Source organism: Suillus discolor (assembly GCF_016758755.1).
Source record: "Suillus discolor strain FC423 chromosome Unknown F5147scaffold_73, whole genome shotgun sequence".
NCBI classification, from domain to species: Eukaryota; Fungi; Basidiomycota; class Agaricomycetes; order Boletales; family Suillaceae; genus Suillus; species Suillus discolor.
The window spans coordinates 121,113-146,025 of NW_024541320.1; the positions used below are offsets into that span (position 1 = coordinate 121,113).

Genomic DNA, 24,913 nt, shown 5'->3' on the forward strand with positions numbered 1-24,913 from the left:
ATCTAAGCGTGGAACAACACACGCCAAAGCGTACAATCACTGTCTACCGACTACAATGTCACTCCAGCATACTGACGCGCCAAATAATTTCTTGGAAAACAATGTATACATTGTTCAATCCTACACAGAACCTCGATCGACCCAGCAACGAACTACATATTATGCCATCAAGCACGGTATCAAGGCAGGGATATGACCTAGTATTGTGATCGTCAGCTCTGGCTACAACTATATGATTTCGCAGGTGTGCTATGAGTATTACAAAGGTGAGCCGTGGTGTTGAATCAAACAAACGATCCATACTCACAGTTTCAGGGTCACAACCATAAAAGCCAGGGCAGCAAGGCTTCGTGTCGAAATTGCACTTGGCGTGTGGGCCAACACATGCACTGACACTGACAGACATAGATGCTGTCAAAGTAATAATAACGGCGAGGGTGCAGAAACGCATTTTCTGTACAGGATGATACGGGATCTGATAAATCTGAGGTGAGTGGACACGGTAAGAAGCAGGCTTGCTTTTTATACCCTACGCATGCGGACATTGGTAGACCGTGGATCCGATTGGGAAAATGGTGATGCCTGACGAATGGCACGACGCCATGACAAGAGTCTATGTACATATGACCCCAGAGTCAGGATACATTAAACGCATCCGAGCCGGTGTATTCCGAGCCGGTGGGGACATACGCGCTGGATGTTGAAGAGTGATTGCGAGATGTAGGTTTTGCTTTGACGGGGTGGTTTGAGTACGTACACAAAAATTCTGCGCAGTTGTAATGTACGTTCAAAGCGATGATAGGTGTACATGCAGCGGGCCTAGGATCTTCTGTGAGAAATGGCGCACAAACCAAGGTCACGTTGAGGTGCGGAATTGAAAATTGCACTAGCAGTGTTGGTCCCTCAATTATATAAAGTGAATGGTGAAACATAACTATATCAGCGCATAATGACCTACATGCATAGGCCGCTATGTGCTACAAAAATAACACCTGAGAGCACTCTCCTTTGGAATTGAGATATCCGAAGTCAACTGCTGATCTCCCGGTATCCAGTTTTGTGTTTCCCTATGCATGACGAAACCCTAAATTTCTATCAGTGTCCACTGCAAGATTCTTGAGCCTAGCCTACATAGTAGCTCCAGGAATCGTCGTGTCACCGCTGTAACAACGGGCCGGAATTATATATTACCAGCATTTCCTAATTAAAGGATCTTCAAGATAGAGCAAATTAAATTTAAAACTGGCAATACAAATGATATCTGTCTGAAGGAGTATTTCGGGTGAACAGAGCATTATTCAGGATATAAAAGCAAGCTGTAAGCTTCCTACCTCACCCTTCAGATTTGTTTTTGAAAGCTCATATAAGATATCACGATGCATCTTTCCCTCATCCTCGCCGTTGTTGCTGCTTTCAAGTTGGCAGTGTCTATGCCAGTTGTCAGTGATGACGGTGACTGTCCTGTCTACTGCAACGTGGGTGATTGCTGCCCTTCCTATGATTGCCAGCCAGTAGTCCTTGACCCCTATGATGTGAGCATGAGTAGTTTTCATCTAACCCCGTGGCTTACTACCGACGTGGTAGACCGAATTTATGTGTGTCAGTAATTGACCCATCGAGCTATAGTGTGGTTGATGACACAACTGGGACATGTAAGTAGTTCATTGCCGAGTGCTCGGCTGTCAGCCTGTCACAGTGAATAGACACTGTTCGAGCATTAAAGACATTTATTTAGGAGAATATGTCTTGAACAAGCTTGACTGGGAATGGCAGAAAACATGACGCATCACAAGATCTACCGACAAGTTCGATAATTGGAAAGTAATGGCAGTTGCAGGTGGGGATGGAAATTGATCTTCTGTGTCAAAAAGTCAAGATATCAGGCAGAATCATTAGTTGAACATGTGTGAATATCGAAGACAATGATTTGCAACTTCCGAGTCTCTGACGTTCATGGCATGATGCAGGGGACCCAGAGGTTTCGTGCACCAGCGCTCTGTCCTCGCGATATTCTCATAGATAACACAGGTAAATTGTGTCTAGTGCCACGTCTGTACCTGCTATAATAGAGAACCAACGTCAGCCCACGTATATACAACGCGTTTCAGGGCTAAAAATTTGCCGGGGTCTGGCACTATAGGATATTGCATAGTGTGCGTTCCGAAAACACAGGTATACCTGGGTCTTTCGAGATCTCCCAAGCCAGCTGCTGATATCCTGGTATCCAGTTTAGCATTCTCCCATGCATGACGAGACTCTGAATTTCTGTCAGTATCCATCTCCAGGGATCATCGTCGTCACCTATCCCAGGCTGTATGCCACAACGGGTTGAAATTACATATTACCGGTATTTCCTAGTGTTCTGCCGCTAAGATAATGTCGAAGATAGAGCAAATCAGACCTGAGGTCTGCTGGCAATACAAATGACATCTGTTCTGAAGAAGTTTTTTGGGCGAGCAGAACATTATTCAGGACATAAAAGCAAGCTGTTTTCCTACCGCACACATCTAACAGATAATGCGCCTTTCCTTCATCCTCGCTGTTGTTGCTGCTTTCAAGTTGACAGTGTCTATGCCAGTTGTCAGTGATGATGGTGTCTGTCCCGTCTCCTGGGCCCAACAATGAGGGGACGTGACCCGCCGAGCTACAGTAAGTCGTGTTTCCGCTCTTGCCGCCTTGTTGCAGTGTGGTTGACGACGCGACTCGGACGTGCAAGTAGTTCGTTGCTGAGTGGTAGCCACAGTGAACCCTGCTCGGGCATTGAAGACACTATGTCTTGACGGGTGCCAATGGCAAAAAAATTCCCACAGTTAGATTTGTTTGCGTCTGACACGTGGGCGAGGATATATCATATTAGTTTTGTTCAGAGCTGGCGGCAGCACGAAGACATCCATGTCTGCATAAAAGTGACTAGTTCGGGAGTAAGAGCTACCGTGGGGCCCGGGGCCTCCTAACTGGTGTAATTGTGTCGATGAGCCCCCAAGTTACTGACCCCCTCTTTAGGGGTTGGCTGAGATCCGGAGGGACAGCGATGCATCGTGTTTTGCATGTTGCACCTTTATTCTTGACCAGCTATCATCCCAGGCGCACAGCTGCAGTGTTTCATCGTGATATTGATCCATCTGAGCCTTATTAAGGTAATCAGGAACTCCAGTCTATACGCCAGAACTCTCTTCGTGCCCGCGATATCCAGTGGCAAGCCGGTGCTCTCTCGGAGATGTCAGTCGAACCCCACAGCACAGCCGCTCTCCATACCGAAGGACATTTTATTATACCAAGCACAGGTCAGTGTTCGATGTGCATGGCAAGTGTTGTGTTGATTGTAGCAAAGCTTTCCAAACCATGGAGTAGACGCCGGGCTGAGCTAGAATTAGTACTTACCTTGTACCATGACGCCATTCTTTAATGGAGATTCAAACCTTACTGATTTGGCTTGTTCGGCAGGCAAGAAACGATTGTCCTTGAAGCTTGGACTTTCTTTCTTTCTCTTTGGACTCATAAACAACGGTGTGCCATCTTTGTTTCTTCAAATGGCTGCGCTGATCATCATAAAGTACTCTACGTCATCATACTTTCGGCTGCACTCGACCTCGTCCCTCCGTCAACACCTAAGGGCATCATTGCCTTTTGTAATATCGCTCCGGCCTTAATTGTGAAGCTCGGGTGGCCGTACTTTCTCAAAGGTCGCATACGTTATGCTCGACGCATTGTCGCCTGCTGCGCGTTAAGCTTTATAGGCATGCTGGTAATATGACAACAGACTTTCTTTGAAATCACAATTCATGTTACACACAGGTCGTTGCCTTCCACGAAAGCCTGTATTCGAGGCTGCTGGGAATATGTCTCGCGTCGTTTTCGTCGGGTGAGTTTACACATGCATCATACACACCCGCCAGTGTTTCTCACGTGAACGACAAACTATAGGTCTGGGAGAAATGACCTTCTTGCAACTTTCGACAACATACAGCCGTTCGGTAGGAGGTCGAAGCGTTGGGTCCGCATTGTCTCACCCCTCGAGCTATTTCATGTTGATTATACTTGACAGGTACTTCGCCTCAGGTACAGGAGCTGCAGGTGTTGTCGGAGCATTCATGTGGTGGGAACTCAGGGGTCTGGGTGTCAGTACTGGTGTTGGCATCTCAGCGGTAACAATATAGGCATAGCGGCCAAAACAATGGCTCATATTGCATCACAGGTTCTTCCATTCATCCTTCCTCTGGCATACTTTTTCCTGCTCCCCCGTCCAGCAGCATTCATCCATCAGTCATCCTCCGCGTCATACACGCTCGTCCCCGCTGATGACCTTGAGACTGAAATTGATGATGCTCAAGATGACGTAGAATCTCGTGTGGAGCCCAAGGTTACCGTCCGCTTATCAGCTGCGGATAAATGGCGTTTAGTCAAACCTATGTTATTGAAGTATATGCTTCCACTATGTGAGCAGTCTTTATCACTCGCGATGCTTATGTGTCTAATAATTACCACTAGTTTGTGTTTATACCGTGAGTAGTCGATGTTCTTTAGACACAGAGCATGCCTTCTGACCTGCACAACCTAGCTTGAGTATACTATCAACCAGGTACGTCATTTCTATCCTTGCACTTCTAGTTTTTCTGAACATATACAGGGTGTCGCACCGACTTTATTATTTCCCGTTCCGTCGCACGGCCTCATCAGCAAGATCATTCATTCTACCCGCGACTACTATCCACTTTGGCAGGTTTGCATGATAACTCGCCGTGATCCTGAATACATTTTTGATAACGATCCATTCATAGCTAGTCTACCAAACCACGGTCTTTTTCTCTCGTTCAAGCATATCTCTGGGCTTGAAAACCCTTCCGGCCCATCTCCTCCCTGCTCCGGCTATTATCCAGTTCGTGATACTGCTTCTGCTAGTCTTTGAATCCGCCATCGGGCTACTTCCAGAAGATCGTGAGGCAGGAAATATATTCCTGGTTTTCATACTCATCAGTATTGAAGGCGTATGTGGCGGTTTGGCATAGTGTGTCTTATTTTTGTCCAGATATAGGTTGATGATCTGATTGAATGACTGCTAGCGTCAACGTGTTCTATTGTATCAATCAAGAGCAACCGGATCCAAGCTCGACGCACAATCCCGATGTCATAAAGCAAGAGCGGGAGTTCAAGATAGGTTCCATTGGTTTTGCCGATAGCTCTGGGATTTTATTGGCTTCAATTCTCGCTGTACCAACGGAATTGGAGCTTTGCAGAGCGCAAGTTACAAGGGGGAAGTACCTATGCCAAGGGCTTTAGGTCTACGACCTACGGAAGACGTATAGTTTATGTACAACATTTGAGCAGTAATGATACACAATGCGCTAGAGGATATCAAGAAACCGAAAGGAATACTTCGTGACCAAATGAAAACACTAGAGTACAGATCCGGACGAGCGGAGTTCTACGTCGGCCGACGCGGCGAGCCGACGTAAACATTGAATGACTGCCACGTCTCTTGCAGATGTGAAACCGATGGGTATTCTGTAGGAGCTTGGGGTTGCTGGGACATTTGGTACTGATTTTCGTGGTACGAGGACTGATAATATGCAGTGCTTTCCTGCGCCTGATACGACTGCTGTGCAGATTCCCAATATGATTGGGAGGGTCTTGCGTTGTAGTCACCAGATGCGTAAGGATCTGCAGTACTGAAGGATGATGACTGGTATGGATCATGGATATGATGACCAGGCTGTTCCTGGCTATAGTATTGCTGGGGCTGGGGCTGGGGGTCAGGGTGATGGTGATAATGTTGCTGAGGATGTTGCTGAGGCTGTTGCTGAGGCTGTTGCTGAGGATGTTGCTGATGAGGCTCCGCATGGTATTGAGTATTGTCAGGCTGGTGATAGTGAGATTGTGGCAGCGCCTGAGCGTACTGCGGCTCATGCTGATAGCGTTGTCCTTGACTACCAGACGCGTACACAGATTCCCGGTGCTGATTCTCGCCTTGGAAAGACTTCTGTGCCTCGACCGGTTGAGACAACCCATGCGACGAGGCGGGCAAAGTGGTGACGGTATCCCTGTGGCGGCTGTGCACCTAGATGCAGCTGATGCTGGACCGGTTGGGCTTGGTATGTACCCTCATGTATTCTGGTCATTCCGCGTACATCCTCAGTAGATGCGTGCACCATGAAATCATCGTCTTCTGTGTAATATGCGTCTCGTTGAGCGTTGTGAAGCTGAGTATTGATATCTCCCTCGAAACTGCTCCACTGCTCGCGCAACGATGGATGAATGTTGCTAAACTGCGGAGGAGTGCCTTCTACTTGCACCGGGGGAGATTGACTCAGATTGGAGCTGTTTCCTGGTGAATGGCTGGTCCGTCCTGAAGACGGTGGTGCGGGGGCCTTCGTGGCAACCTTGTTGATTTGTCCACTGAAAATCGAAAGTTCGTCCTTCGACTTTGTTGGACCAGTATTCGAGAATATATCTCGTCGTGTCACGGTAGGAGTGGCAGTACTGTATGCCTGCTCAGCTTTCTGCAACAGCCTCTCAAGGATAGGCTATGAAGGCATCGGCGTCAGCATGCATTGTCCGGTGCTCAGTATACCAGTGCTAGTGCTGACGTACAAGGAATTTTCCAGCTCGACCTCCAAAAACAGACGCTTCTTTGAAAAGACTGACAGCGCGTCGCAGCTCGGTCAAAGCTGCAGTAGTGATCTTCGACCGAGAACCGCTTCCAGATGCATGCGTAACGACAGAAGACAGCATCACCTAATTATATTGGAGTATCAACATGGTATTCAGAATGGTATGCCAGCGGGGTGTGCTCACGGATGAGGAAAACGCATGGGTCCATAAAACCCAGAAGCGAGCGATTTGTGCTGGGAATAAGTCGAACTGTGTGCGAAGACCGTTAATCAGTTCACAGGCACTACGGTACCCTGCAAGGAACGATGGAGCGAATGGGCTGTTCATAGGGTCTGTGGGGTTGTTTGATACAGCTTCCGCAAAAAAGCATCGATGAACATATAGCAGAGCTGCAACGAAGTTGAAAATTGCTTTGATATTAGACTGCTGGAATCGCTTACTCAGGTGTCGGTAGTTCAGGGGCATGTAATGCTTCATCGCTTCTCCAAGTTCAGCGCCCTCTCTGGGAGGTCGCTGGGCGTATTTTGGAAGCTCCATGTCGCGAATCGTGCGATCCAGCTCGATGACAACAGAATACTTTGGTACCTTAGCCGTTTGTGCATGTTGGATGACTGCGGATATGCACTGGAAACCAAAGCGAGCCTTCCATGCCGGGACTGAGATTATCATCGTTGAGAGCAGCACACGAAAGAGAAGAAAGTGGGACCTACAGCTTGGTAAAACAGTTCCGTCTTCGTCCACCGTGGAATCGGGGTCGTTAGGTAGCTCACAGTCTACGAAAGGCAGATAAAACGTAGCAAGACGACCTGTAGCCAAGGACTGTGTGAAAGTTGATTAGTAACATCCGATAGAATCACAATGACAAGGTTTACCTGCCACCCGTCTGTGATGAATAGCTCCCAGAACAGCGCACGGCGCTTTTGCACCTCTTGTGAAGGTAGCTGCCAGCGGGCGCAATCACGGTCTGGCAGTGAATAATAAGCTAACTTGACCGATGATACAAATTATTGAATTACTGACGCAGTCCAATCTATATAGCACAGCGTCAAGAAGTGGAAACAGGAAACCAATACCACTTACGCTCTGAGCTAACTTTGTTGCAAGTCCAAAAATTCCCCAGGTGCTCTCAATGCTATTTTCTCCACTGCAAAGGCCCTGATAGATTGCGAGTAAAGCCAGAGTCTGAATGGTCGCCACTGATGGTGGACGGTCAAGTACGGGCTCCAAGTTTAGGGCAGCGCGCGTAAGCTTGAAATACATGTCGGCTTCCTCGTTGTCTGGCGCAGGGGGCAATCTGTGATCCGTCAGTGCCCCAAAGCAGAATATCACAAACATCAAGGCGAGTTCATGAGGACCTTTACTCAAAGCATCATTCCCCGAGGCTACTGATGGTGCCACGGAACCCAGATGGATGAGATCTGATGCTTCTGCGTACCATAAAGGAAGGTTCTCCTCCATGAGTTGCCGTTTTGTTACCGCTCCAAAGAACCATGGTGCTTGCTGGAGATACAGCTCACTCAAGTGACGAGCACGATGCCAAGGAGGTAAATGATTTTGAATGAGGTAGTTGAGATCAACCTCATCATTAAACACTGGAGCTAGAGGGAAAGACTTCGACAGATGCTTGACACTGGGAGACAGATATTCAGTATGCTGTGTCCTGTTGCCTGGACTAAAATCAGGTGTCGATGATACAGCAGACTCTCCCTGTGGCACATAATTAGTCTAGCGGGATGATTGAGAGGACCCTCATAACATACGATGAGCAAGCTCTAAAGACATTATGGTGATGCAATCAGCCGTTGTAAAGAAAGCTGCCAATGCAATGCTCACCTCTGACCCGGCGGATGGACCATAGAAAGTTGCAGCTCCATCGTCCCGTATGGCGAGCGTCCCAAAAGATTCGATGTATTGCGAGTCATCATCGACTTCATGCTTGGATTTACCTGCCGTTTCCTCATCTATAGCAGCATGCAAATCTATGATCGATTTGATGTCGAGAAGATTTCTATGCAGAAGAGGATGCTGTTCGCCAGGACTGGTTTGTGAGATAGAAAGTGCGTCTTCAAGTTGACGAATCCTGTCACTCATTTGTGCGATCTTCTGATGCAATTTTTCTGTATCTGCTAGCACGAACCTGAAACGAGGAACAACATTGACATGGAGCTTCAGCCACCTACATGGCTCGTAGGGGACTTACCGAGTTCCCTGACCAGTCGTGAGGGAACCTAGCGCCCATGGTCTTGATAAGAGGGCATCTTACAGCAGATGAACACGTGAACATACCATTAGGACAGATGGCGGAGCAGCCTCTGCGTCTGCATGAAGAGCACGGTATCGTTTTATCACATTTCAGTTTGAGTCTAGCGACAAAAGATGAGAGGAGGAAACTGATCACAAATGGAGCACCACCTTCTACACTCGGCGCATGACATAGCGCCTCGGCTTCTCTTCTGCTCCTTGTCCATAGCCTTTTGGACATCTCTGGAGTCAGGCTGACGAGCATTTCCACGGGATGCTTGAGGCATGACTTTAGGCTGAGTGAATATCTAAGGCAACCGAGACGCATAGAGCTGGGCAAAGGAAGAAAGGAAAGGGAGGCAAAAGGCCTTGCATTGTGTCGTCCCTAACTTTAAGACTTTCATTTAGAACTGCAAATGGCATGTTTACGTAATTTTGGTTCCGCTCTCACATTCATCTTCCGAGACTTGTTCCGTGATACTCCCACATGTGCGCCTCCCCTCACCGGATGGTCAAAGCTGGGATGACAGTATCATGTACAAATGCACTCCGAAAGTGGTTGTAATACGTTCTTGAAACTTGCAACCACCGTAACATTTCTATGGCGACTTCAAGGACGATTCTATTATTCAAAGGTCATTATATCTTTAAGCCTTCTCATAGACATAGCAACTCACCTTGATTTTTTTCAACGTCTGGTTGTCGGCTTTTTTAGAATCCAGCTCCGCGTCAGCCGCATGGCACGCAAATGATAAGCTTACCGTACACGTTTTCGCCACCGGATAATACTGAGATCAATATCTTCCAAAAGGTGTAATGTCATATGTATTTTGTGCGCTATACTCATCCGCATTCAGGGTGAGACGGGGACCTAGGGTCCATGTTTGTTGCTGCCACTGCCACTGCCACTGCGGCAATTCCGCCTCAAGCTGCGATCTAAGTATATGCTTGATAAGAAGTTGTACAGTTACGATATGTGTTCATATATTTTAAGGCTCATTGCCAGCCTGCTGGTCTTAGAGCGACCTCGAGATGCTCCTCGGCTTGTTCCACTGTCACACGGAGAAAAGGAGAAGTTACTTACTCAATTTACGTTCTCATTTGACTGGATCTAGAGTCAGTCCAAATCTGATTGGAATTGTTTGGTGCGGACTAGAACATTGCTCATCACGTTGGTGTTTTTTTTTTACGGCGATTTATGTACGTGCTTCAAACGTTCAACTCTTGCATGGCAGCCGCGTTGCAGCAGACCGGCGAAATAAATACGACAATGTTACAGATTGCGCATGAAAGAATACAACCATGATCAGAAAAATTACCGAGTATGTACCGAGTTATGCACATCTCGTCCAAATGTAAATACAACTATCATCACCATGATACAGATCCCCAGATCAAGCCTTCAACTAATCCGACTTTCCGCCCTTGCTTGGCGCCGCACCTCCCCAGCCAAACCAGCTGGCAGCTTTCCTTGCCTCAGGCCTGTCACGACCCTCTCGACCAGAGTCGCCATCAACGTCATACCCCTCTGCATCGCTGGGGACATCTACTTCCTCAAATCGCCCAACAAAGCTGGACCCACGCTCCCGCAACTCAAAGTCCGAAGATGTACGGGAGGGTGACTGGACGGAACCTGAAGCGGGGGGAGTCAAGACAGCAGGACGCTCTGCCGAATTGATGAACGCAAGCTCGGCTTCAAGCTCGCGCCTGCGATCTTTCAAGGAGCCCTGATGACCTGCGTCAGAACGCCTTGTGAAAGTGTTTGCGGGAGTATTCCAGGCTTGGTCACCAGATGTTCCCGCTACCGCAGCACCTTGACGCAGCAGTGCTGTGCCAGAAGCGAGGATCGTAGGGCCATACGAGTTCCAGAGCCCCATGGCAAGCCGAGCGGGCCCTGATGCAGGGTCAGCCAAAGTTGGGGGTACACCGGTGTCTGTCACCCCGCCTGCGGGAGCAAATTGGGCCTGTTGCTGTTGACCGATTACCGCAGCGAGTGCATCCCATAAAATACGAAACCTTTGCTGGATGAAGGCATAAATGCGAATTTTGAAAGATGCGAGCGTCGCATCGATCTGGGATTCATGAGCCTGGAAGAATGGTTCAAGATGGTTGATGTAGAGGTAGGATGAGCCGCGCGTTTGCGGGAGTGCTAGATAGAGAAGAAATACAGTCTTCACGAGGTAGTAGAATGGTACCCTATTTACACGCGCAAGGGGTGTATCAGAACCTTGGCATTGATACCATCGATGTAAACTGACTGACCATGAAATAAGCCACTCTGCAGCATACTCGACGCCGACGATACATCCCAGTACCGACCAGTACATGAGCCATCTTTCTAACTCCTCCTCGGAGGCTGGTCTCTGGGAAAGGGTCTTGTAGGATGCATAGCCAGGATAAAGAAAAACGACAACCGAACTAAACGCGACATCGGTATGTGACTCTTTGAGCATATATGAAGACATACCTAATCATGCAAGACGTAAAATAGAAGACCATGGTGTGCAATATCTCAGAACAAGAAATCAGTGCACTCGTATAAAGTGCCACTGTGCGCGAGGGTACAACGCCGAATCGCTTTACATGGAATGATTACATCATCAACTGAATTCCAATGGTGCCACAGACGCGTTTCATTCAGGTTTCTTCGCGTCTTACAGGTTGAACTCAGACAACCTCAAGGGACATTGAGTGCTGAAAATTAAACTGTCGTCTCTAACTTCACTTTTCAACATGTCTCGGCGTAAGAAGAAGTCACTTTTTACGCGTAAAAAAGTATCAAAACCAAAGTATACAATCGGCATACCCGCCGACAGCGAATGGAAAACGATGCCAGATTTTGCTTCGTTTATAGGTATGATATCTTCGCTTTTTTTCAGCTTGACGGTGGTAATTGTTGGGTTTTAGTTGCTGATGAAGAGGGGAACCAGCATCAATTTTCCATTGGGGAAACGTTTGTGTCTGACTTTATAGCAAGACATAGTGAATGCTGACCTTCAACAGCGCATTTATTCTACCGGAAGGGGTGCTTCCGGACAAATTACACCATCCAACTGCGTATTGGATTGGTAGAATCAAAGAAATTAGGGCCAGAAACGACGAAGATGTACGTCTTGCCACTGACTCTGGTATTATCTTCGCTCAGCCATGACGCAGGTATGGGTTCTTGTACAGTGGTACTGGTCGCCTCAGGAAGTCAACTCTGTAATCAAGTCTTTGTGAGTGCACGGAGAATTGACATCTGTGAACAATTTCTGAAGTATCAAAGTGATGTTAGTGGCTGTGGCCAATATGAACGGATCATGTCAGATTACTATGATTATGTATCTACAGCAAGTTTCTGTGGTAAATTCCTATTTCTCGTGCTACATCGTCAATTAAACTCTGTCCGTGTAGATCATGCAACTGTCATGAGATATGATGAACGTTCTATCGACCAAGAGGTGTTCGACTCTGATGATTTCTTCTGTCGATTCGACTTGGAATACCGCGCTCGGAAAATTTCCGTGAGTGTACCCTCGACGATTACTTGAAGTAGAAGTGATAATATTCATCCCTTCAACAGCCGAATATTACACGTACTGCTTGTTGCTGCGGTGTATCTTACAATCCCGATCGAGACCCAGTAATGCATTTCTGCCCGCGTCCAGCTTGCTGTGCAGCCTACCATCAAGAATGTCTGCAAAGACCGACACAAAGATTAGATGCAACCGCCAGGGCCCGAAAGTTTATCGAAAGTTGGCCTGATACAGATGAACAGCTATCTATCGAAGACTTAGTCGGCTCACGACCATGCCGTAAAAGGAGAAAGGGACCTGAATCTTCGATCTCAGATCCCCTTGATGAATTGCCGGAAGAGCTTGTGAAGGCGGCTCAGCAACAGATTGTGAAAGGCGTGCAAGCGGGGGGCGTCGTCGGGAATGTGAAAGCGGTGGTGGCGGCCCGCCAACTGATCTACCGCAGCTTGCTTGACGGTTCTTTACCTACTGACTGGGAGGATAAGGTGGACATTGAAGCAGCTATTCCCCCGAAGAGGAAAAGCTCTCCCGTGTTTGTGTGCCCCCAGTGCCAAAGTCTTATTTGATATAAGGGACATTACGAGGTGTTCTCACATTGCATTCATACCTTTTCATTCCGCACATCTAGACAACTACCCATGTAGCATATGCATACCTACACTATATTCCGTATAACAATGATTCTTAGGGGTATATGACGCAATTCAGTACTTGTGAAATATTCTGAAACTCAACTGAAACCTACCATTCACGCAGTACCATCGACCACTATGCCCAAGAGCACGACTTCGAAGAGTACAGCCGCGAGGGCAAGTATATCACTCTTGCTTTGAACCCATCCCATAATAACGTGCATTTCATCTGGTCAGCCGCCATACAAGGTAAGGTCTGCTGGTACGAAGCGGGGTATTCCCCTCTACAGTTCAGAAGATTCTACCCCGGTTCCCGCTCAGGCCAATAGTACGACTGAGGAGCAACCTGAAGAATTGGAAGTGAAAGTGAGGAAATATTTCTCGGTCGAAAATATTGATTTAAATATGGATTTACAGATCTCCCGACTGCAGTCGGTCGAGAAGGATGTTCCAGACAAAGCGGGAGACGAGCTGCTTCCCAACACTTCATCCGATGGCGATGCAGGTGCCAACGCAGCCAAACCAACGCCAAGAGGAAAGGAACCCCTGCAGGAAGCGAAGAGGGTGCCTGTCAGGGCCACCGAGAGGGGTTCAGCTGGGCAATCTCAACTTGAAGTTTGTGAACAAGATTACGAAATCACCACTACATGCGAGTGCGACTGTGATGATGGATGGGTGTACGACGAACAGTACGAGAAATGGATCGAGAAGGAAATTGAAGAGAGAGCAGCTGAAGCTGGCATGTCGACTGATGATTGGATTGCTCAAGAATACGGTGACGATGATTGGTACCCCTACGAACTTGAACAGGGAACGTTTGATGGCATGTCAAACGATGACGCTGAAGCGAAGAGTGAGCTAATTTCTCCTTGTCCTCTGATTGGACTCACCAGTTCGCCTCCGCAGTGGCTCAGATCTTCCGTCGGTATAGACAGTAGACCTCACACTAACAGAACCAACCAAGTCATGAGCAAAACAGTATATATGTGTTACATCCGTGTATATGTGCATACATGCTACTGCAATATATAATAAAAAATTCGCGGGAGAAAACCAAATGAAAATGCCAAGTCCGTTGAACATAGTCGTCCTGATCCGTAACTGCAGCAAACTCAATCACACTCGCTCTCGCTCTGCAAAATCCTTGTAGCTTTGCGTTTGCTTGCTCGAGTTGGGATGGCGCTACTTTCGGAAGCCTTTTTTTTGCGTTTGCGCTCCGTCTCGCGGGTATTGAGTCGTACGCCATATCTGGAGAGTTGCTAGAAATCCGACAAACTCAATCAAAATTTGTTTTTGAAAGGGTTCCAAGTTACCTTGGACAACTCTGTCGAAGGTTGTAAACCAGGAAATTCCTTGGTTGAATATATGCGGAATGGACCGCCGTGGCACTCAGCCTGCACTGGTATATCTACTAGACTTGCCGTGCGCGCAAAGAGATCGAAAATGCGATAGCGGAGGAAGAAGTCGCCCTCAATTTTTACCGCAAGGTCCTGCATAGGTGCACGTGTCATATGAGAGTAAGCCTTCGACCATGATGAAAGACGTACAGAAAATGGAAAGACAAGAGCCTTCTTGCCTTCATAGTCTATACAAGCTGGCTGAACAAAAGTGGCACCCGAGAGTGCGGCAGTACATTTTGTGTTTTCGAAAATTTGGAATGAATCGAGATGGACATTAGGAGGGAGGGGCAGCTTAGCATCTGACACGAGAATCCTACTCGAACTGCTTGAGGGAGGAAATCGATCAGTAGACAAGATTGAAGGTGGTGGGTAGTTGTTAAAGGGGTGAATGGGTTGCACTACTGGCGAAAGTTGGCGAGGGAGACGGGGCAAGGAGGTTGACTCCGATGAGTCATCGGGTTGAGTGGGCACTGGAAACAAGTCGACGTTGCATAGTAATCCAAGGCATTGTATGTTGCTATAAAAGATATTGAAGCAGGACTGGGAACCCTGGGTGGTAACAACTCACCCGTAGTCCTGAACTTCTTGTTCGGATTCATGTTCAGTACCCTCATTATGTATGCGATATAACCTAAGTTGAACCACTGGTGGTGGGTCGAGAGGTCGTCTGTCTACGCGAGCATACCTGCATGCATGATGATGGTCAGCCACATGGAAACGAGTGAAGGAGGCACCGATATCACTTTCGCCCAAGGTCTGCTTTTTGTATCTCGACGAGCTCAGCACGCACGCATCCTCCGCGGAATTGGCCAGCAGTGAAATGGATGGGTACGTTAATGTATGATAGAGTCGTTCGCGGTGCTGACTTGAGCATAGTGTGCAGGGAGCCTGGCCCTGGGTCTGAGTCAATGAAAGGTGGGTGGATAAGAAGGGTTGTGCTTGAAACAGACGTAAACTTCGATAACACTGTACGGCGTTAGCGTGTACAATGAACATCCAGTATATGTCACTCCTGAAGTTCCCCTACAATTCCGACGATCTTGGGCGGACGCTAAATGGAGACGCAATTCCCATTTGCGTGACGTTACTCCAACTTGAGCCAGTACCTCCTACCCTGCTCGTGCACAGTGAAATGAACTGAATACAGAGGTATGGATGAATCGCATGATCCATCGACTACTCCGATTCTAACAAGTTGTAGCAGTTGCTCGTGGTGTCATTGTCAAACTCATCCGTTTTACCCGGCGCTTTGGCGCACTCCCATGGAACCAGCAACATGGCGGGGACCCACGTGCCAGCGTTGTCGAGCCCACAGATCTACAAATCCCGTAAATCACTTCCAGTGTATCAAACACTGCCGTTCTAGCAGCTGATAGCCTCCGAATCGGAGGTCGCCCCACCAATTCATTGTCGTTGAATCAAATGGTGTGCTCGCATGCCGTCAACACACATTCTCCGCGGTGAGAAATCCTTGCCGACTCGATCAGTTGCGCTACTATATCGGACGATGGCCATGCTAAAAGGCAGAGTTACTCGAGTATGATCACAGGTGATTTTCAGAACTTCTGCATCATTTTTTTTTAATACATTCCTGTTTATTTTCCGTTTGGAAAAACCCCATAGGAGATGATACATGCGCTATATCCAACTACCGAAACGCATAGTACGACCTGCGGAAGGACGCTGCACATTCTGATGTGTCGCCTACAGTTTACAAGGCATGCATCGCAGATGCTGACTTCTCTGTTCTTCTCTGTTCCCTTCGTTTTCACTCACTCAGTTGCAAACAGTACGTTCATACTATCATATCGGTTACTTTTCACTGACCTCAGTTCCGCCTTTCAAAGTTTCACAAGTCTCCTTATCAACTATCATCGCGTCGACCGTCCATGGTTTCCTACCCCTGCTTCATCTCCGTATCTCTCTAGGCAACAACTAAGCAGATCCATCAAATGTAGTTGCAGTACTCGAGTCGCATCCAGATGTGATATCCCGTCACCCATACAAACCAAGCGCCAAGCGGACTGATCACACTTCTGACGGAGGCGATGGGGGGTTGGCAAACCCAACGCCTACAGTCATCTTGAAACGTGACACCACTGTTCATCTTGTTGGAACAGCGATCTGCCATGGGATCATTGGGATGGAGTTTGGGAAACCAACACCTCACACGTGACACCACCGGTGATAGTACCCAGCAGGTGCATCTATTGCTGTAATTTTAGTTCATGGATAATCGCACGGATGTTGTAGCTGTCACTTTGGATCTACTAATTGCGGGCTTCTTGAACAAAGTATACCAGATGCACGCGGATAGGCTCTAGGTGTATTATAAATGCGGATTCACTTTTCACACATTATTAAATAACATCCCGTTGGCATTTCACCCTCACGGCTTCTGACTCGACCAGGTTTTGTGTGGCGTTAGTGTATGCGACTCGAAGGCAACGACACAGTTAGGAAGAGCACTCTCGGTTGAATGACAGTGTAAAAGTCTGGAATTCGCGGGTCCAAAAACGCTAGATTTCTCATATTTAACATAACTGTTATATATGGCGCCGGTAGAGCCCTTCAGGTAAACTGTGAATAAGTCCACTGTCAAGATCTGTGGAAATGGTATAGGAGCATGATGATAAGAAGTATAGTCCTCGATCGAATGTCCCAGCTTGACACGTTTCCTACGGTCCCTAGACAACGTCCAGTACGACTGCATCGTTTCCCAATTTACATAAGTGCTAGCATTGCAAAAAGTTATAAGATTTCCTTCGTCATATGTATTTGTAACCCAAATATGAAAGTTCGTATCCGTAGTACATTGCACCAATTGTGTCCATGCAGTACGAGGCTGGTTGAAACGTCATCAAAACTAGACATATTGGCAAATGTTCATGTGAATGTCCAGCGCGCGACAGGATCAGAAAAGACTACAAGTAATGGTGGATAATCTAAAGAATGCGAGTGATAGATAAGAGATGAATTCATTACAAATTATTGCATAGAGTGCAGTTGAAATGAATTCTGTTGCGGAAGGCGGCGGCTAGCGAGAGTGTCAATAAACAAAAAACAGAAAAGTAGCAATAACGACTCACGAAGGACAATGAGTGCTGTAAATATGATAATGACGATCACATAAACAGTGCCATATTTGATGATCTGGGGTCATGCATGAGCATCCTTTGCTCGTCTGCCAACACTTGAAAACACTCACTATCCAACGGCGTTGTTTTTTCTGTTTCAGAGAATAGAGGGGAGCGCGAATCTGCTTGGAGGGACGCAACCAGACTGTAGCGATATCAGTGATACACGAAGAGTGTTGGGTTAGACAACTCACAAAGCAGCATCGCATGCAAACGATCCGCGTATGGGAAAAGAATGGGTGGGGTCAACATGAACAATAGGAAGTGACCAATGAGAAGGTCAGAGCTCCACAGCGATAGCTCGATGATCTTGACAATGAATTCACGGGCGGGTTGTGACATGACATGAGCGCCAAGACCACGTCCATACCAGCGTCCCGTCCACCACGCACGATTCGTCTCGTCGTGCTTGAACTCACGCGATAGGAACACAGCAATGAGAACCTTGTGAACTGCACGCTGAATAGCGATGACCGCGATGATGCCAAGGACTGCGTGGGATGCATTCCATGTCTCAAGGAACCACTTCAATGTCAAACAGGACTATGTCAGAACTGCCAGATAGTAGATATACTACAACGCTCACCAAAAACTCGAAAAAGCCCAACATACCAATGACACCAAGGACGTGAGCGGTAGATGCCATGATGGATCCAAATCTCGGGAACGTGGGGTCCATCATCGGACCAAGGAAGATGGAGATAATGAACTGCATAAGGAGGACTGCAGCATTCCATACGATTGGACCGAGAGCGATGATCGCGATTCGGATCAGAGGATTTGGTGGAATATTGCCAGTTGCATCGGGGAAGGACTTGACGAAGATATAGGCGATGGTAAATAGCACCGCCATCACAATAGGGAAGACGACCTCAGAAAAGATTACCGCTCTCCAACCGGCGCGTGGAACATCACCCGACATTTTATCTGAAGGGAGACCAAGCTTCTTCTTCTTGTATCCCGTAATCATAGTCCGCGACAGACGACAGTAACCGATCCAAGAGTTGTTATGCGAGCGCGAATTTCCTCGAGACATCCACCTCAAGAATTCCCTACAATGCATTCATCAGCAAAGCAGACAAACAAAACAAAAGAATCAATTGACCGATAGTCAATCACAAAGTCCGCGAACGCGAACTGATGCGGGTTGAACAAGAAAGGAGCAACGCAAAGGGCAAGAATTGAGATCCAGAAGTAAATCAGATAAGGCGTCCAAAGTGCCATAGTGACATAGAGAAGACTGATCAAGGTCCTCATGCCGAGGTAAATGCTCGGTCCGGCGAAACGAGAGAAGAGAATGCTGAACGAGATACGGGTAGTTGCAAATCCACGTCCTGTCGCGATGTATCGGGCACCACCAAAGGTAAGGTTGCTGATGATGGAGTGCGTGTAGATCTGAGTAGAGAATACCTCAAAGACAGGCGAGAGGGACATGAACTGCTTTCCAAGACGAATAATGGCACGACCAGTCCCGCGTTCCACCAGTTCTGTAAAGGTGTCAAAACCGCACCCCACTGAAGATAAACGAATCATGCATACCCTGAATGAACAGCGGCAAGAAGGCAATCATGAACACCAAGAAGATACTGATGATGCAACGGTGGATCCAGTCGAATACGGGTGTCAAGTTGTAGCAGCCATCCATGCCAGGCAGAATAGTGCCACTGGAAGAATACTGACACACCGAGATAGAAGAGTTCAACGTTCCCAAGAACACCACTACATAACACAATCAATTATAACTCGCACGTAGTCGTAAGAGAAGACATACTTGTCACAATGAAGCACTGGACGGCCAAGATCACCAACATATTGTTGATGTGGAAACCAGGATGGCCGTAGTAAAAGGTGAGGAAACGGTCGATAGGCAGTTGCGTGCCCAGGTAATAGTACTCCCGACTGAGCATCTGCTCTCCCATGCCAGTACCGATCTTCGTCTGGAAGTTGAGGATGGTACCGAAGCCAAGGTCACGACCTTTACCACACTGATAATACTCGGTGTGCTTGATACGACCACCGCGACCAAAAGCGTTCATGCCAGCATATATATCCTCGTTAAGATGCAAACCCTTCTGTGCCTTCGATACGCCACCACGAGTGTTCATGTAGAGCGCGTTCAGGAAATCAGGATGACCATAGTGAAGCTTTCCACCAATCCATGCCCAAGCACGAGCAGACAGAGTACCGAACGTCTGCTCCTTGCCGGCGGCGAGATCACCGAGAATACCGATGTTCTCCGAGAAGATGTACTCGCGAGCGCCGACAATGGCTACAGGGCTTGTCTTGAACTCTTTGTGACCATATTGTGCGTACGGGCTCTGAGTTGATACCGAGTACTCCTCAAATTCGCCCAAGATGTTGCGAATCTTAAGACATTCTTCCAGATAGTTATCCTGGTTAGCATCAATGAGTTGCAGGTATTCGCCACGATAGAAGACGATCGCATGATTCTGGTTGTCCGATTTGCCGTCACCCAAAATAGGATTACCGGGGAGCTCAATGCGGAAGTTGGGGCGACGACGGCCAGTCTCAGGAATGAATTCAGAGTGACCATCGATAAGCGCAGAAAACAACCGCGATTCGCCACCCTCCTTGCGTGGTGGCTCTTCATCCAGATACGCAATCTGAAGATCTGGGTATGCACGCAGCAAGAACTCAGCGTTCTCGTGCTCCTCCTTGTTGAATTTGGAATACCGCTGCATCGACACTACGAACTTGAACTTGCGCCGGGCCATGCGTTCTAGCTCGCGTTCTAGTTTGTCCGTGTTACCGCCGAACTGTTGCACGACCTCGGGGTTTTCCACGCGGTAGAGCAATTTGATCGCCTTCGCGTAGTTCATGAAACCGGAAACTGTGCGGTAGAGCGTTTGCGCACGCAGAGAAGCCCAAATACGGGTTCGCAGGGTAAATTCGGGGGCAGCGCTCTTGAAGCCAATGCAGTAGAACGGCAGATCATCCATCTTTGACTGGCCCTTCTCATCTGTGCCGAAAGGACTCGTGCCGTTGAACATGGCAGATTCCTCAGCCAAAATCTTGGTATCCTTGACGAAGTTGTCCCATTCAACGGGGTGGAGCTGCTTCAGGTATTCGAGCAGAGTGACACGGGTATTCTGATCTTCTTCGCGGATAATCTCCCTCAACGACAAGAGAATCTAAAAAATGTCTGGTCGGGACAACTTCGGATAAGATAAACGAAGCACGGACCTTCTCACTGTAATGCGGCGTCAAGACCGTGAATGCGGGCATAGCATCTACAGGAAGCGGCTCCGGAACAGCAGTCGTAAGCGACTGCGCAAAGAAGGAGATGCGGCGCTCGGCCTCACTGCCCGAAGGGAAGAACTCGCCCTTGAAACCCTTATCGCTCTGAGAGATGAAGAACGGCGGCGCACGGAGACTGCGTTTACCATCGTGCCCCGAGTCAACCTGGTGGTACAACAGCTTTTGCACGTGCTCAATAGAAAGCAGGTGCTCGCGGTACATGGAAATGATAATTGCGTTCCAAATCTGCGAAACCAACACCTATATATAAAAACATCGTTAAGGTGCATTCAGGTAACGATTGCGGAAACTGACCTTCGGTTTATACTTGACCTCCATATCCCTCGTCGCAAGTAGCTTCGCATAGATCCGTTTTGGTAGCCTAGTGTAAATGTCCTTCCATGGCGTCCATATCGACAAGCCAAGTATGAATGACCGCGCGATACTGAACACCGTATTCCAAATGATGTACCAAAGGAACGTATCGAGGAAAAACAGCACCAAGTCCATCACGTACATGATGGCCAGCGTGAACGCAGCTTGGTTGGTGCACAGACTGGAGCCAAAGTACCTGTCACTACAACCCTGAATCTTCATCCCTACCATCACTGCAATGGGATCACGGAAAGAAAGCGTGAGGAAGAAATAAGATTCTGTGGCTTTGCAACTGAAAACAAGAGCCCAGAGCGCGATTGAGCCTAAGCGCGCTTTCGCGTGCAACCCAGGATACGAAGCGGTGAACGTTTGACTGGCGAGGTATTTCCGCGACTTTCCGGCAACTCTGTCCCCAAACATGCGTCCAGACGGCATAGTCGCAAACAGGAGTGTAGCAACAACCGATATGAAGAACTGGACGATACCGAGAATGAGAGCGAGGGAACTCGTGGTCCCATCAGAGCTATTTTCCGCAATGGCAATGTAGAAGGTTGGGCCGCATGTCAGCGCGAGGGTGATAAACAAAAATAGCAAGCGGCGGGAGAGATGAGATGTATTATTCCAGGTGGTGGGGATATACGAAAACTCAGCGAGCGTCGCTGCGATCATAATGATTGTCGCAACTGCACCTCCGAGCGCAGTGACAGACCATGCCAATGCCGGGGAGTTGTAGACTTTATTCAAAGGAAGTGAGATCTGGTATACTTTAGGGGAGTTGAATGCAGTATAGAACCAGTAGAGAGACACGTGAATGACCCAAATGCGGTTGAAGTTGACCAGGAGGTGTCCAAAGGAGCGTTTTTCATAGTAGGTTTTGAAGAACGCACGATTCCAGTCAATGCTGTGGAACTTCATAAATCTGTGGGGAGGTGGAAGGTCCACAAGTCTCGTCTGAATTGCAAAATCGATTGAGCATATAGTTGTGAGTAGTGAACAGCAGCGTACCTTATCGGTAAGTATGATCCGAGCAATACCTTCTGGATACCAGAAAAGCTGGTTGACATCATCGTAACCAATGATATCTGCATGGTCTCGCTCCCGCCTCACAAATCGCCCGTCAACTACCTCATAACCTTGGTCCCGAATAAAGCGGTACAAGGGCTTTATGACAGATTTCAAATATAAACCTTCAGGCACAGGATCCACTCTATTCTGGCATTCAGGCGAACGATAATAATCGTCCGCACACTTGAAGATGAAGCACAGACACTCGGGAACAAAGCGCACTTGGGCAGCCTCACCCCAACAAAGAAGGTATAGCGCGATCTGGCGGAGGCGATCATATTGGCTCATGTTGTTCATGGCCTGGCGCCAACGTTCCATAGCGGTTGCGAGCGATTTCTCATTGGACGAGCGAGCGCCGGCCCTGCGGTTGAGGCGCTGAAGACCAGGATTTTGAACGTGGCCCACGGCATCATCGAGGTCGAGCTGAGCTGCAAAATACCATTTACGGTAATTCGCATGCTCACCACCGATGTAATCCGCATGCAGTGTGAGGAGTGCCTGATTGGGCGACATACGGGATGCTCGACTGTCCAGCAGTTGCATCAAAAAGTCAAACTAGATTGGTTGTCAACTTCCACAACAATTTTAAATAAAATAAAGGTTACCATGTTCCGCATGGAATCTCGCTGGAACCCGAATTTCTGGGTCAAGTCCAGGAAAATGTCTTCTATTTCCTCCTTGGATAGTGGGATTTGACGCTCGGCCGACCAGGCGGGATATGCGTCACGGGCGCCTTGTGGTCCTGCGTATTCGGCCCATGTCGTAGCGTTTGAATCTGACACACCCATTCTCGAAGGTCCTAGGGATTCTGAGGATGCTGGAGGATACCGCTGGCCATAGATGTCGACGTCCGAGTCTGTGTCAGGTTGTGCTTGAAAATAACACAAGTGTGAGTATGAGAATAGCGCAGCAGGCGTGCTCCACAAACCGTATGGGTCGTAGTTACCGTTGTGATCATAGTATCGCTCTGTGTCGTTGAGTCCATTGTTGCTGCTGTCTGAAGCATAAGTGTCTCTACGACCGTAAGGGTCGACATTGTCAGAGTCGTTGTCGCTGTAAACGTATCTGCGAGGACCGCCCGCTGAAGAAGTGAAAGGATCTGCGTGATCTGCTGTCGGCGAGGCAGACTGAGGATACATCTTGACCTCTGTGTCCTGTGTTAGCAGGCCAACAGGACTGAGAGTGCCGTGGTCAGGACAGAGAAAAGGAGTGGTGGTGCGTAAAGAAGAATGAGCAAAGGTGTAACGTTTTGGTACAAAGTTGCACCCATCCTGTGAACGACACCCTGTTTCCCACGTTCCATAACTCCACGATCCAAACCAAGTGGCTCGGTTCATCATTTAAATTTTCAGTCATCCTCCATTAAGTAAGTACTACTAACTATAGTACTAGTTATTCAACGTGCTCTGTTAAAGTCGACTTGAATTCGTATGCGTGCTCAGAGTCTTGAAGTCGATTTGGACTCAATGCGCACGAGGAATGGGCATGCAAACCGCCAGTATCGGATACACGTGCCCTTTGCAAAAAATAGCCCGAGGCTCCCAATAGCCTAGGCCTACTTTGTGCTGGGAAGCGAAGTTATCATCGTTCTCATGGCTACATCAGCCACGCATTAAATTACAACCTAAATCTTGTACCATGGGGGCTATCTTTTTTTTGACAACCAATGTCGGAAGATGGCGTATGATAAGATGCCTACGACGAGAATGAAGAATGACACGGATCTCGCACTGATGATGCCTGTTTCATGTTCGACCTGGTAATAGTTCCGTTTGAAATGATGCAAACTTCGCAACGGCAATTAACGAAGCTCACCACTGAAGTAAACGGGGAGAGTATCGGTATCGTAAAGTGCGAGGCACCCTTAGATTTCGGGGAATCACGCAGCAGTATATAAATTAACGCAAGGAAGAGAAGTATAAAACATGCTAAAAGGGCTACCTGAATGAATAAAGTGAGCTTGCGAATGAGAACACAAGCAAGTTAATGTAACGCACGACGAACTTTTCGAGCCTGCTCTGCCGTTCTTCGCTCGCCCGCATGAGAGCCGCAAGTTGGTTCTATGTCGCGGTTAATCACCGAGAACATCTTTTCAGACAATAGAAATACTCACCGTCTGCTTCTCTTCCTTCCCTAGCCTCACGTCTGTCATTTCCTTCTGATACTGAACACGTGTTGTCAGCACCGTTTCGGCCACCAGTGCACGCGCAGCCCAGTACTGCTCGACGGATGTGCGAGGCTTGGCAGCAGCAGGTGCAGAGTACCATGTCGTCTTAGGATATTCCAGCGTGTTCTTAGCGGTAGAGATTCTTTCCACAGCAAGTGAGGCACTCGCGATCTGCATCGTTCTCGATACTGGAGGTTTGCTTTGAACAGATTCAGAGACCAAATGTTGGTTATTATTATTAATGTCAGATCGAGCTGTTTGGGCACTTGACGGTGGGCTGTATATCGTGGCGGGTGGCTTGGGCTTTCTGAGCTTGTTCATGGTTGGGCGTAGAACATGAAGTGCGTAGCAGACCAATTGGAACCAAGCCCATCATGCTTCTTTGGACTCCACATGCTTGGCATCCCAGGCTTGTTGACATGCCATCACTGTAATAATTATCCTGTTCGGTCGCAGCCAATGATCGCAAGCTTGGCTAGTCCGATGAGTTCGTTCGTCTTTATCTCAATGT

At 48.0% G+C, this 24,913-nt stretch overlaps 8 protein-coding genes across 8 annotated transcripts; 3 read left to right on the forward strand and 5 right to left on the reverse strand.

Moving 5' to 3' along the window:
• Nucleotides 1–3,389: 3,389 nt before the first annotated feature.
• F5147DRAFT_778601 (batten's disease protein Cln3) lies at nucleotides 3,390–5,277 on the forward strand (the record flags this gene model as incomplete). The annotated part of the gene is made up of 11 exons (XM_041442152.1): nucleotides 3,390–3,507; nucleotides 3,555–3,745; nucleotides 3,796–3,862; nucleotides 3,925–3,994; nucleotides 4,046–4,145; nucleotides 4,196–4,436; nucleotides 4,489–4,502; nucleotides 4,559–4,579; nucleotides 4,628–4,720; nucleotides 4,779–5,005; nucleotides 5,061–5,277. 11 exons carry the CDS (start codon nucleotides 3,390–3,392, stop codon nucleotides 5,275–5,277), a joined length of 1,359 nt encoding a protein of 452 aa, XP_041287954.1.
• A 145-nt stretch (nucleotides 5,278–5,422) lies between these two features.
• F5147DRAFT_755065 (uncharacterized protein) lies at nucleotides 5,423–9,201 on the reverse strand (the record flags this gene model as incomplete). Its single annotated transcript, XM_041440316.1, has 12 exons — nucleotides 9,022–9,201; nucleotides 8,896–8,972; nucleotides 8,810–8,837; nucleotides 8,390–8,746; nucleotides 7,686–8,281; nucleotides 7,482–7,573; nucleotides 7,320–7,428; nucleotides 7,050–7,265; nucleotides 6,793–6,998; nucleotides 6,589–6,732; nucleotides 6,126–6,521; nucleotides 5,423–5,905 (listed from the first exon to the last, which is right to left on the reverse strand). Exons 1-12 carry the CDS (start codon nucleotides 9,135–9,137, stop codon nucleotides 5,423–5,425), a joined length of 2,820 nt encoding a protein of 939 aa, XP_041287955.1. The 5' UTR covers nucleotides 9,138–9,201.
• Nucleotides 9,202–10,109: 908 nt separating this feature from the next.
• F5147DRAFT_717866 (TB2/DP1, HVA22 family-domain-containing protein) lies at nucleotides 10,110–11,422 on the reverse strand. Its single transcript, XM_041438674.1, has 3 exons — nucleotides 11,318–11,422; nucleotides 11,113–11,268; nucleotides 10,110–11,046 (listed from the first exon to the last, which is right to left on the reverse strand). Exons 1-3 carry the CDS (start codon nucleotides 11,347–11,349, stop codon nucleotides 10,257–10,259), a joined length of 978 nt encoding a protein of 325 aa, XP_041287956.1. The 5' UTR covers nucleotides 11,350–11,422; the 3' UTR covers nucleotides 10,110–10,256.
• Nucleotides 11,423–11,473: 51 nt separating this feature from the next.
• F5147DRAFT_717869 (uncharacterized protein) lies at nucleotides 11,474–13,055 on the forward strand. Its single transcript, XM_041438675.1, has 7 exons — nucleotides 11,474–11,704; nucleotides 11,758–11,803; nucleotides 11,854–11,956; nucleotides 12,007–12,068; nucleotides 12,119–12,195; nucleotides 12,247–12,356; nucleotides 12,416–13,055. Exons 1-7 carry the CDS (start codon nucleotides 11,584–11,586, stop codon nucleotides 12,932–12,934), a joined length of 1,038 nt encoding a protein of 345 aa, XP_041287957.1. The 5' UTR covers nucleotides 11,474–11,583; the 3' UTR covers nucleotides 12,935–13,055.
• Nucleotides 13,056–13,126: 71 nt separating this feature from the next.
• F5147DRAFT_717870 (uncharacterized protein) lies at nucleotides 13,127–13,971 on the forward strand. Its single transcript, XM_041438676.1, has 3 exons — nucleotides 13,127–13,177; nucleotides 13,238–13,853; nucleotides 13,907–13,971. Exons 1-3 carry the CDS (start codon nucleotides 13,139–13,141, stop codon nucleotides 13,936–13,938), a joined length of 687 nt encoding a protein of 228 aa, XP_041287958.1. The 5' UTR covers nucleotides 13,127–13,138; the 3' UTR covers nucleotides 13,939–13,971.
• A 115-nt stretch (nucleotides 13,972–14,086) lies between these two features.
• F5147DRAFT_398081 (velvet factor-domain-containing protein) lies at nucleotides 14,087–15,591 on the reverse strand. The gene is made up of 6 exons (XM_041429597.1): nucleotides 15,351–15,591; nucleotides 15,144–15,294; nucleotides 14,969–15,085; nucleotides 14,548–14,917; nucleotides 14,314–14,490; nucleotides 14,087–14,259 (listed from the first exon to the last, which is right to left on the reverse strand). The coding sequence occupies exons 1-6, from the start codon at nucleotides 15,394–15,396 to the stop codon at nucleotides 14,113–14,115; spliced, it is 1,008 nt and encodes a 335-aa protein (XP_041287959.1). The 5' UTR covers nucleotides 15,397–15,591; the 3' UTR covers nucleotides 14,087–14,112.
• A 1,498-nt stretch (nucleotides 15,592–17,089) lies between these two features.
• F5147DRAFT_717884 (glycosyltransferase family 48 protein) lies at nucleotides 17,090–23,487 on the reverse strand. Its single transcript, XM_041438677.1, has 13 exons — nucleotides 23,164–23,487; nucleotides 22,841–23,106; nucleotides 22,176–22,790; nucleotides 21,111–22,121; nucleotides 20,742–21,056; nucleotides 19,309–20,689; nucleotides 19,077–19,256; nucleotides 18,643–19,024; nucleotides 18,124–18,589; nucleotides 17,732–18,062; nucleotides 17,609–17,682; nucleotides 17,490–17,553; nucleotides 17,090–17,437 (listed from the first exon to the last, which is right to left on the reverse strand). The coding sequence occupies exons 1-13, from the start codon at nucleotides 23,372–23,374 to the stop codon at nucleotides 17,382–17,384; spliced, it is 5,352 nt and encodes a 1,783-aa protein (XP_041287960.1). The 5' UTR covers nucleotides 23,375–23,487; the 3' UTR covers nucleotides 17,090–17,381.
• A 108-nt stretch (nucleotides 23,488–23,595) lies between these two features.
• Nucleotides 23,596–24,812, reverse strand: F5147DRAFT_398295 (uncharacterized protein). The gene is made up of 4 exons (XM_041429599.1): nucleotides 24,349–24,812; nucleotides 24,233–24,295; nucleotides 24,051–24,176; nucleotides 23,596–23,991 (listed from the first exon to the last, which is right to left on the reverse strand). Exons 1-4 carry the CDS (start codon nucleotides 24,721–24,723, stop codon nucleotides 23,881–23,883), a joined length of 675 nt encoding a protein of 224 aa, XP_041287961.1. The 5' UTR covers nucleotides 24,724–24,812; the 3' UTR covers nucleotides 23,596–23,880.
• Between the last annotated feature and the right edge of the window lie 101 nt (nucleotides 24,813–24,913).